Below are 12,351 nucleotides of genomic sequence, written 5' to 3'. Positions count from 1 at the left end.
GATAATGCTTGTACACCTCAGTCCTCCAACAGTCCGCGTTCTCACTCTCAGCTCCTAGTGCCTCTTGCTCCCAGCTTCTCACACGCACATCTCAAACTGAAGTGAGCTCCTTTTTAAAACCCAGGTGCCCTGATTAGCCTGCCTTAATTGATTCTAGCAGCTTCTTGATTGGCTGCAGGTGTTCTAATCAGCCTGTCTTAATGGTCTCCAGAAGGTTCCTGATTGTTCTGGAACCTTCCCTGTTACCTTACCCAGGGAAAAAGGGACCTACTTAGCCTGGGGCTAATGTATCTGCCTTCTATTACTCTCCTATAGACATCTGGCCCGACCCTGTCACAATGGTCATTGCTGACTGAGAAGGATTGTGTGCAGGAAGCAAAAATTTTGAAACCTAGAATCCTGGGCATAGTGCAGTACCCATAATGACTACTAAAAAGATTATGGGCAAAATTAAAAAAAAAAAAAAAGCATAAGTGATTTCAGAGCCTAAAGTCACTTTTGAAAATTTTACCCAAAACCTTGCCTGCTCTAAGAATTCAAGAAAAGGTTGATGTCTCAATCACACACATTAGTGCACCTTAAAAGTTCTGATAAAGGAGTTTGGTTTTCCATTGCTTTATTTAAAAAAAAAATTATTTTTACCTGCAGGTTTAACAGAATAGAACCCAATGGCCTCTCCTTTTTTCCACAGAATCTTAGCATAGTCATTGCTGCTGTGACAGAGGAAGGGGATCTCATTTCGCTCAATTTCTTGTTTGCGATAAATAATTCGATTCAGAACATACAGAACCACCCTCTCTCCAAGAGTCTTCACCTATGGAAACATGTAACTACATTTAAATGTGCAACAGTTAAAAGGCAAACATCAATTTAGTTGAGGCTTAGATGTTAGGGGGCTTATTTTCCGAGGTGCTGACTATCCATAACTCCAGCTGATGTCAGCAGGAGCTGCGAATGACGAGCACTTCTGAAAGACCAGGCCTAACATTTTTTGAGGGGTGAAGAGAGCTCAGATGCCATGGTGACACAGTGTATAAAATCAGAGATTAGATAAAATGCACTGCACACCTTAATATTAAAAATGTGTTTTGATGACTTAAAGGCTTTATTTTTGTTTTTTAAATTTAAATGAACACAATATTTTGGGATTTTAAGAAACATTCGCCAAATACAACAGCACTGTGTCAGTTAGTCTTAGTCTTCCCAGGCTAGCTGGAGTTTGGAGTGCTACAAAGAACATGTGCTCAGATCTTCTGGGAAGGCCCGCATAACATACTTCTCCATCATTATTGGATGTAGAGGTATAGCACTCACACAGAAATGTCAGAGTTAGATTTACCTGTGCCCTGCCCCCCTCCCATTAAGGACCGAAGGTCTGCTGAAGGAGCCAAAGGGGATAGCACTGGTTACAGCAATAAAGTTGTGTGTGCTCTAAAAGAACTGAGCAGCAATGGGGCTTCTGCAAAAGCTGTGTTTCTTTGTTTAACTAAATTTTATTAAACTCCAGTTTGGAACAGTCTCTGATGTAGGAATGTAACACTTAACAAGCACAGACAGGAGAAGCTGAATGCAATGATATGACCACCTTGAGGCCTTGTCTACACTACAAAATTACTCCGATTTTACAGAAGTAGATTTTTGGGAACAGATTGTATAAAGTAGAGTGCATGCATCCACACTAAGCACATTAATCGGTGGTGTGCATCCACAGTACCGTGGCAAGTGCTGACATTCCGAGCGGTGCACTGTGAGTAGCTAATCCCACAGTTCCCGCAGTCCCCGCTGCCCATTGGAATTCTGGGCTGAGCTCCCAATGCCTGATGGGGCCAAAAATTTGTTGCAGGTGGTTATGGGTAAGTGTCATCAGTCAACGTTCCCTCTGTGAAAGCAATGGCAGACAATCATTTCACACCCTTTTCCCTGGATTGCCCGAGCAGACGCCATAGCACGCCAAGCATGGAGCCCGTTCAGCTCACCGCAGCAGTTATGGCCATTGTAAACACCTCGCGCAGTATCCTGCAGTTTATGCAGAACCAGAACCTGAAAAAACAGGCAAGGAGGCGATGGCGGCACAGTGACAAGAGTGATGAGGACATGGACACAGATTTCTCTAAAACCATGGTCCCCGCAATTTGGAGATCATGGTGTTAATGGGGCAGGCTCATGCCGTGGAACGCCGATTCTGGGCCCGGGAAACAAGCACAGAGTGGTGGGACTGCATAGCGTTGCAGGTTTGGGACGATTCCCAGTGGCTGCGAAACTTTCGCATGCATAAGGGCACTTCCATGGAACTTTGTGATTTGCTTTCCCCTGCCCTGAAGCGCAAGAATACCAAGATGAGCAGCCTCACAGTTGAGAAGCGAGTGGCAATAGCCCTGTGGAAGCTTGCAACACCAGACAGCTACCGGTCAGTCGGGAATCAATTTGGAGTGGGCAAATCTACTGTGGGGGTTGCTGTGATACAAGTAGCCAACGCAATCATTGAGCTGCTGCTATCAAAGGTAGTGACTCTGGGAAATGTGCAGGTCATAATAGATGGCTTTGCTGCAATGGGATTCCCTAACTGTGGTGGGGCAATATACAGAACGCATACCCCTATCTTGGGACCAGACCACGAGGGCAGCCAGTACATAACCTCAATGGGTACTTTTCAGTGGTGATGCAAGCACTGGTGGATCACAAGGGACGTTTCACCAACATCAATGTGGGATGGCTGGGAAAGGTACATGACGCTCACATCTTCAGGAACTCTGGTCTGTTTCAAAAGCTGCAGAAAGGGACTTTATTCCCAGACCAGAAAATAACCGTTGGGGATGTTGAAATGCCTATAGTTATCCTTGGGGACCCAGCCTACTCCCTAATGCCCTGGCTCATGAAGCTGTACACAGGCAGCCTGGACAGTAGTCAGGAGCTGTTCAACTACAGGCTGAGCAAGTGCAGAATGGTGGTAGAATGTGCATTTGGACGTTTAAAAGCGCGCTGGCGCAGTTTACTGACTCGCTTAGACCTCAGCAAAACCAATATTCCCACTGTTATTGCTGCTTGCTGTGTGCTCCACAATCTCTGAGACAGTAAGGGGGAAACATTTATGGCGGGGTGGGAGGTTGAGGCAAATCGCCTAGCCGCTGAATATGCACAGCCAGACAGCAGGGCGATTAGAAGAGCACAGCAGGAAGCCCTGTGCATCAGAGAAGCTTTGAAAACCAGTTTCATGACTGGCCAGGGTACGGTGTGACGCTTCGATTGGTTTCTCCTTGATGAAAACCCGCCCCCTTGGTTGACTCCAATTCCCTGTAAGCCACCCGCCCTCCCCCCTTCGATCACAGCTTGCCTGCAAAGGAAAAAGTCACTATGTATTCTTTATTAATTGATTATAAAAATAGGAAGATAACTCACAAGGTAGCCTGGGTGGGGTGTGGGAGGAGGGAAGGAAAAGGCCACTTCAAAACCTGTTGAATGACAGCCTTCTGTTGCTTGGGCTGTCCACTGGGGTGGAATGGTTGGGTGCCCAGAGCCTCCCCCACCCGCGCATTCTTGGGCGTCTGGGTGAGGAGGCTATGGAACTTGGGGAGGAGGAAGGGCGCTGCAGCAGCAGTCTGTGATCCTGCTACCATTCATGAACCTCCACCAGATGCCAGAGCCTGTCCGTTTGATCCCGCAGTAGCCCCAGCGTTGCGTCCTTCCTTCTCTGATCTTCCTGCCGCCATCTCTCCTCTCGATCGTCCCTCCTGTCCTCACATTCATTGGCCGCTTTCCTGTACTGTGCTACTGTGTCTCTCCACACATTCTGCTGAGCTCTGTCAGTGCCGGACAACTGCATGAGCTCAGAGAACATTTCATCACACGTGTGTTTTTTTTCGCCGCCTTATCTGAGATAGCCTTTGGGACGGAGGAGGGAAGCTTGAAACATTTGCAGCTGCGGGAGGAAAAAAAGGGAGTGAAGTATTTAAAAAGACACATTTTACAGAACAATGGCTATACTCTTTCATGGTGAACACTACTATTCACATTAGATAGCACATGTGATTTCGGTACAAGGTCGCATTTCGCATCTTATATTGAGTGCCTGCGGCTTTGGTGTTAGAGATCACACACGCAGTGCCGGGCAACAGAATTCAGCTTGCAGGCGGCCATGGTAAGCCATAGTCTTTCGGCTTCTGCAACCTTCGTAAGAGCAGCGCCCCCCTTTCCCATACCAAGCAAAGCCCGTTGAGTTGACAATTTAGTTCTGTGGTTTTCATGCAGCAGCAGAAACCAAACTAACCCCCCAATCCAATTCTCTGGGATGATCGCTTTACCCTCCCCCCCACCACGTGGCTGGTATCAGGGAAGATCACTGCTAGCCAAACGTGAACAGCTCAGCACCAATGCATCCCCCTCCGCCCCCCACTAGGCTAACTACGGGGAGGATTTCTTTTCAGCCACAGGCAAACAGCCTAGTAGGAATGGCCACCTCTGAATGTCCCCTTAATCAAATTCCCCTATTTCAACCAGGTTACCATGAACAATATCACAGAATAAGGCTGCTCTCCCCAGAAACCTTCTGCAAAGGCTTTTAGAGTACCTCCAGAAGAGCTTCATGGAGATGTCCCTGGAGGATTTCCGCTCTATCCCCAGACATGTTAACAGACTTTTCCAGTAGCTGTACTGACCACAAATGCATCCCAAACCTCAGGGCAAATTAATCATTAAAAAACGCTTGCTTTTAAAACATGTATTATATTTAAAAAGGTACACTCACCAGAAGTCCCTTCTCTGGCTTGGTTGGGTTGGGAGGGTATTTCAGTCAAGGTGATAAAAAGATCCTGGCTGTCAGAGAGAACGATGTGCTGTGTGCTCTCCTCAAGCTCATCCTCCTCATCTTCTCTGTCCGCAAAATCCTCTGGCATGGCGGAGAGTAACCCATCATCAGTGGCATAGCCAGGTGGAGAAAACAGGGGGAGTGGAGATAAAAAGGCACCACCCGTTTGTACTCACCCAGCGGCGCTCTGGTCGTCAGCGGCAGTTCAGCGTCGGGTCCTTCACTTGCTCCGGTCTTTGGCGGCACGGAAGGACCCCCCACTGTTGAAATGCCGCTGAAGACCGGAGCGAGTGAAGGACCTGATGCCAAAGTGCTGCTGAAAACCCGGAGCGCTGCCCGCCCCGCCGCCGAAGACCCGGAGTGCTGCCAGGCGAGTAAAAATTAAAATGGCACCAAAAAAGTAAAAAGGTGCCACTTCTGCTCGGTGGGAGAGCAGCCGCTGTTCCACTCCCCCCCCAGCTACACTACTGCCCATCATCAGAGTCCACGGACAGGGGTGGGGTAGTGGTGGCGGCACCCCCTAGAATTGCATGCAGCTCAGTATAGAAGCGGCATGTCTGGGGCTCTGTCCCCGAGCGTCCCTTTGATTCTTTGGTTTTCTGGTATGCTTGTCTGAGCTCCTTAAGTGTCACGCAGCACTGTGTTGAGTCCCTGCTGTAGCCTCTGTCCCTCATGGCCTTGGAGATTTTTTTAAATGTTTTGGCATTTCGTCTTTTGGAACATAGTTCTGATAACACGGATTCATCTCCCCATACAGCGATCAGATCCAGTACCTCCCGTTCGGTCCATGCTGGAGCTCTTTTTCGATTCTGGGACTGCATGGTCACCTGTGCTGATGAGCTCACCTGGCCAAACAGGAAATGAGATTCAAAAGTTCCCGGAGCTTTTCCTGTACACCTGGCCAGTGCATCAGAGTTCAGAGCGCTGTCTAGAGTGGTCACAATGGTGCACTGTGGGTTAGCTCCCAGAGGCCAATACCGTCGAATTGTGTCCACCCTAACCCTAATTTGAAACAGTGATGTCAATTTCAGCACTAATCCCCTCGTTGGGGAGAAGTACAGAAATCGATTTTAAGAGCCCTTTTTATGTTGACAAAAATGGCTTCGTTGTGTGGACGGGTGCATGGTTAATTCGATTTAACGCTCCTAAATTCGACAAACTCGTAGAGTAGACCAGGCCTGAGAGATGAACCTACAGGAAACTGCTGTAGACTATTCCAGGAAAAGCTGCCAGGGAAGATTTAATTGTTTGCAAGCATTATGGCTGGCAAAGAATTAGAGGACCTTCACAGGGAGGTAGACTTTTATACCAGCCAAAGGATGAGCATTTAAGAGAAGTTTGTGACTCTTTGAGCATTTCTGGAACAAGTTACTGTGAAAATGCAGCAAAAAAACCCATTTTGCTTAGGGTGAACATGCATCCCATTTTGGCCAGCACAGTCCCTTTTTTAAGCTCTGTCCTGATCGTCCCAATTTTTTGGGCAAAATTATTTTTGCTCTTAATCAGTTGGCAAGAGCAAATGGGACAAATGCCCAGTTTTGTCAAAAAAGTAGGGTGCAGAGGTACGTGCAAGGGGCCAAGCAGTGATACCAGCCCCAGGCAGAGGGGCAAGTAGGGCTCGGGCGAGCAGTGATAACAGCCCAACCTCGCGCAGGGGTCAGGCAGGTCTCAGGTGAGCCGCAACGCTGACATCAGCCCCATGCGGGGAGGGGAGCTCAGGCGAGTGGCTTTGGGGGTGGGGACAGGAAGGACTCAGGCTAGCCCCACGCCATATCCCATTTTCACTTTGGGAAATACGGTCACCCTAATTTTGCTTTAATCAAATCTATAATAAGCTTAAATGCACAGGAAGAGTTGAAAGATCAAGGATTGTATACACTGCTGGGATTAAAAGATAAGCTTTTATATCTCATTGCTATAGCAAAGCAGCAAACTGGAACATTTGAACTAGAGAGAGTGCAGAACCAGTATGCTGAAAAATAAAGATATTTCTGAAACTGTATTTCAAGCTGTGTGAAAAATTAAAAGCCAAACGTCTATGGAAAATTTGTCACTCCCAACTCAGAAAACAGACCCAATTTTAAAGAAAGACTTTAAAACAACGGGACAGAGTGGGAACTCCCACCAAAAGGGCAGGTTTAAGCCTAACTAGTCTGGTTTATTAAATTGAAAGTGGGATTCAAAAGGGGGTACACTGACGCAGAGATCACAGAAGCTGTAATCAGGGCAGTTTGACCAGGACTGAGCCTCAGCTAATCTGAGCCTGCCAAAATGGAGGTGTACCTTAAAATCCTATTACCAGGAAAAAGGTGCAACTGAACTTTACCTAAAAAGAAAAGGAGTACTTGTGGCACCTTAGAGACTAACAAATTTATTTGAGTATAAGCTTTCGTGAGCTACAGCTCACTTCATCGGATGCATTCAGTGGAAAATACAGTAGGGGGATTTTATATACACAGAGAAAATGAAACAATGGGTGTTACCATACACACTGTAACAAAAGTGATCAGGTTAGGTGAGCTATTACCAGCGGGGGGGGGGGGGATCTTTTGGAGTGATAATCAAGGTGGGCCATATCCAGCAGTTGACAAGAACGTGTGAGGAACAGTAGGGGGGGAAATAAACATGGGGAAATAGTTTTACTATTGACACTAAACTGGGAGGAGAGGTAGATACACTGGAGGGCAGGGATAGGATACAGAGGGACCTAGACAAATTAGAGGATTGGGCCAAAAGAAATCTGATGAGGTTCAACAAGGAGAAGTGCAGAGTCCTGCACTTAGGATGGAAGAATCCCATGCACCGCTACAGACTAGGGACCGAATGGCTCGGCAGCAGTTCTGCAGAAAAGGACCTTGGGGTTACAGTGGACGAGAAGCTGGATGTGAGTCAACAGTGTGCCCTTGTTGCCAAGAAGGCCAATGGCATTTTGGGATGTATACGTAGGGGCACTGCCAGCAGATCGAGGGACGTGATCATTCCCCTCTATTCGACATTGGTGAGGCCTCATCTGGAGTACTGTGTCCAGTTTTGGGCCCCACACTACAAGAAGGATGTGGAAATATTGGAAAACGTCCAGCGGAGGGCAACAAAAATGATTAGGGGACTGGAACACATGACTTATAAGGAGAGGCTGAGGGAAGAGAAGAATGAGGAGGGATTTGATAGCTGCTTTCAACTACCTGAAAGGCGGTTCCTAAGAGGATGGTTCTAGACTGTTCTCAGTGGTAGCTGATGACAGAACAAGGAATAATGGTCTCAAGTTGCAGTGGGGGAGGTTTAGGATGGATATTAGGAAAAACTTTTTCACTAGGAGGGTGGTGAAACACTGGAGTGCATTACCTAGAGAGGTGGTGGAATGTTCTTCCTTAGATATTTTTAAGGTCAGGCTTGACAAAGCCCTGGCTGGGATGATTTAGTTGGGGACTGGTCCTGCTTTGAGCAGAGGGTTGGACTAGATGACCTCATGAGGTCCCTTCCAACTCTGATATTCTGTGATTCTATACTTCGTGTAATGACCCATCCACTCCCAGTCTTTATTCAAGCCTAAGTTAATGGTGTCCAGTTTGCAAATTAATTCCAATTCAGCAGTCTCTCGTTGGAGTCTGTTTTTGAAGTCTTTTTGTTGAAGAATTGCCACTTTTAGGTCTGTAATCGAGTGACAAGAGAGATTGAAGTGTTCTCCAACTGGTTTTGAATGTTGTTATTCTTGATGTCTGATTTGTGTCCATTTATTCTTTTATGTAGAGACTGTCCGGTTTGGCCAATGTACATGGCAGAGGGGCATTGCTGGCACATGATGACATATCACATTGGTAGCTGTGCAGGTGAACGAGCCTCTGATAGTGTGGCTGATGTGATTAGGCCCTATGATGGTGTCTCCTGAATAGATATGTGGACACAGTTAGCAACGGCCTTTTTGCAAGGATAGGTTCCTGGGTTAGTGTTTTTGTTGTGTGGTTGCTGGTGAGTATTTGCTTCAGGTTGGGGGACTGTCTGTAAGCAAGAACTGGCCTGTCTCCCAAGTTCTGTGAGAGTGATGGGTCATCCTTCCGGATAGGTTGTAGATCCTTGATGATGCACTCGAGAGGTTTTAGTTGGGGGCTGAAGGTGACTGCTAGTGGTGTTCTGTTACTTTCTTTGTTGGGCCTGTCCTGTAGTAGGTGACTTCTGAGTACTCTTCTGGCTCTGTCAATCTGTTTCTTCACTTCAGCAGGTGGGCACTGTAGTTGTAAGAATGCTGATAGAGATCTTGTAGGTGTTTGTCTCTGTCTGAGGGGTTGGAGCAAATGCGGTTGTATCGTAGAGCTTGGCTGTAGACAAGGGATCGTGTGGTGTGGTCGGGGTGAAAGCTGGAGGCGTGTAGGTAAGTATAGCACTCAGTAGGTTTCTGGTATAGGGTGGTGTTTATGTGACCATCGCTCATTAGCACTGTAGTGACCAGGAAGTGGATCTCTTGTGTGGACTGGTCCAGGCTGAGGTTGATGGTGGGATGGAAATTGTTGAAATGATGGTGGGATTCCTCAAGGGCTTCTTTTCCATGGGTCCAGATGATGAAGATGTCATCAATGTCATGCAAGTAGAGTTGGGGCATTAGGGGACGAGAGCTGAGGAAGCATTGTTCTAGGACAGCCATAAAAATGTTGGCATACTGTGGGGCCATGCGGGTACCCATAGCAGTGCCGTTGATTTGAAGGTATACATTGTCCCCAAATGTGAAATAGTTATGGGTGAGGACAAAGTGAGGACAAAGTCACAAAGTTCAGCCACCAGGTTTGCCGTGACATTATCGGAGATACTGTTCCTGACGGCTTGTAGTTCATCTTTGTGTGGAATGTTGGTGTAGAAGGCTTCTACATCCATAGTGGCTAGGATGGTGTTTTCAGGAAGATCATCGATGGATTGTAGTTTCCTCAGGAAGTCAGTGGTGTCTCGAACATAGCTAGGACTACTGGTAGTGTAGGGCCTGAGGAGGGAGTCTCCATAACCAGACAATTCTGCTGACAAGGTGCCAATGCCTGAGATGATGGGGCATCCAAGATTTCCAGGTTTATGGGTCTTGGCCCTGCTCGAGGTTCTAGGCGCGTGTCTGTGCGGATTTGCTCTTGTGCTTTTTTCAGGGAGTTTCTTGATTAGATGGTGTAGTTTCTTTTGGTAACCCTCAGTGGGATCAGAGGGCAATGCCTTGCAGAATGTGGTGTTGAAGATATCATCCTATTCTTATACAACACAAGTTTCTCTATTCAGTCCTGACAGGATTGCAGAATGTCAACATTTGGACTGTGATGCAGCCTTATTTAAAAGATAATCAGGCCGCAGATGAGACCTTGTTTGAGAAGCTGCACACTGCTGCAAGGCAGAGAAACCACTGATGAGGTAGAGAAACAGCACAGGAGCATGTACTAGGGCAGTAGCATGTAATTCTGTGCAATCACCCTACACTGACCACCAGTCACAGAGTAAAGTGGCACCTCCTCCTCGGGTACAAGGAGTCTCCACACATGACCCATTTACAAATCAGAAAAAGGAACTTTAGGCTAATATTGATTAAATCAAAGGTGTGAAAGCCAAAATTAACATATTAAAGCAACCTGCCCAGGAGTGGGACAAAATAACTGATAATGTCATTGGGGCGGGGGAGTGAGAGAATCTTTTCTTAGACCCAACTGCCGTTGCTGAGAGAGACAAACTTTTCGCTCACACAGCTCAAAAGCTTGATTCTCTCTCACACAGAAGTTGGTCCAATAAAAGATATTACCTCACTCGCATAGTCTCTCAAATAAATATCCTGGGACCGACCCAGCTACAACAACCCTGCATACAATGAACAGTATGAGCAGACAAGCAATCCCAGAGAAGAGAATCTGGCAGGCAATCTGGCACAGGCAGTACCTGTAACCGCTGTTACAGATGTAGAAGTAAAGAACACTACCAGTCAGGATGTCATGCAGGAAAATCACAAGAGAGCAGAGACAAAGCTGACACAACATGGGATTTATCAGGAGCAGGTGGCCTACCTTTGTTATCTAACACCCAAGCAGCAAACCAGAGTAGCTAATTTAGTTGGAAAGAGATGTTTGGTTTGATGTTTCCTCAATAAAGTACACTGGAACACAGGTGTGCATGATCTCAAGTCAGTGGGTAGAAGACAAATATTGGAAATAGAAGATAGGCTTGATTTTAAAGCTACCAATGGAACTCAAATCCCTTACAAAGGATGGACTCCACTTCCAATTAAGCAAAGATGATGACATCTTGACTGTTCCTGTGCTGGTCAGTCCACATAAATTGGAGAACTTGATCAGGGGCTACAATGTTATTAAGGAGACAATCAAATGCCAGTGCTGCAGTTCCCCTGCAGTTAGTGAGGCACCAGCCTCATTAACATATGACATGGGAATTGTCTCATGTTGGCATGGCAAAAGTGGAAGCTCTTGTGAACTTCATCAGAAACAGTTCAGACAATCTGTAGATGGCTAAAATGGGGAGAAGGGATGTAATCACTAATGTAACATGTTGGGCTCATGCAAGCCCAGATACTGAAAGTTTAATAGCAATGGCAATATTTGAGCCAGATGCTGCTGCTCAGTGGCCTGAAGATTTGGACATAAAGGAAATACTAATCACATTACCAAAAGGATCATTTTGCCAGATAAATATCTTGGAAGTAACCTATAAAACTATATCATCATTTTGAAAAGACAAATTGCTGGGTAATTTATAGCAGATTAAATCTGAAATACCAGTGGATACTCAGCAGATAAAATTCTTACTAGAGGCACCAGTGTCAAAAGAGAGAGACGGTGGTACCAAGAATCAAGGACTAAGGGCAAGTCCACACTTAAAATGCTGCATCGGCACAGCTGCTCCACTGCAGAACTTTAATGAAGACGCTCTAATTCGATGGGAGAGAACTCCCCTGTTAGTGAAGTTAATCCACCTAAGCGAGAGACCTTTTCTTTATAGAAGGCAGTATATGGTAGGTCCACCACGAACACGCTCAGCTCACCGACTCTTCTGGCTGACATTATGGTTATTAGAAAGGCCACCTTCAAGGACAGATAGGCCATAGAGCATATGGTCCGAGACTCCAAGGAGGGGCAGGTTAGTGAGAGATGACGGAACATAACTGATATTCCACTGAGGTGCGAACTTCACCAATGGTGGACAAGATTTGAGAATCTCCTTCAGAAATCTGTAGTAAAATCTTATTTGACTAAGATGGCCTAATAATTTGAGATCCTGAACCAGAGAGAAATGGAAGAGAAGACCTTTCTCCCTAGAAGGTTGAGTGGCTTGTGTACCTTAGAGGAAGTAGCCTTTGGGTGCCATTGCTTGGACTGCTCTGCAGCCTCCCGCACTAAAGAGTTAGGCTGTGGGTGAAGGGAAAAAAAACCACACCTCTCCCCCCTTGGACAGAACAAAGTAACGCTTCTCGGCCCTCTGAGTGGTCGGGGCACAAGAAACAGGAGTGTGCCAAATCATCTCTGCTAGTCCATGATGGCCTTGTTGGGGAGGGCCACTCAACTGGGACCAGAAAGCTGCAGAAT

At 46.6% G+C, this 12,351-nt stretch overlaps 1 protein-coding gene across 6 annotated transcripts in view; it reads right to left on the bottom strand.

The window, feature by feature from the left end:
• The window catches only part of FAM169A (family with sequence similarity 169 member A), a 67,465-nt gene that overhangs the window by 21,331 nt on the left and 33,783 nt on the right, over positions 1-12,351 (bottom strand). For all 6 annotated transcript variants that reach the window (XR_007356934.2, XM_048851849.2, XM_048851848.2 and 3 more), the window contains one exon: positions 643-814. Coding sequence is in view for 5 of the 6 variants with exons in the window: in XM_048851849.2 (XP_048707806.1) it covers positions 643-814 (172 nt within the window). In the remaining variant the exon portion in view is untranslated. The remainder of the gene's footprint in view (positions 1-642; positions 815-12,351) is intronic.

The sequence above is a fragment of the Caretta caretta genome, chromosome 5 (genome assembly GCF_965140235.1).
Source record: "Caretta caretta isolate rCarCar2 chromosome 5, rCarCar1.hap1, whole genome shotgun sequence".
Lineage (NCBI taxonomy): Eukaryota > Metazoa > Chordata > Testudines > Cheloniidae > Caretta > Caretta caretta.
This window is presented reverse-complemented; position numbering and strand designations above follow the sequence as displayed.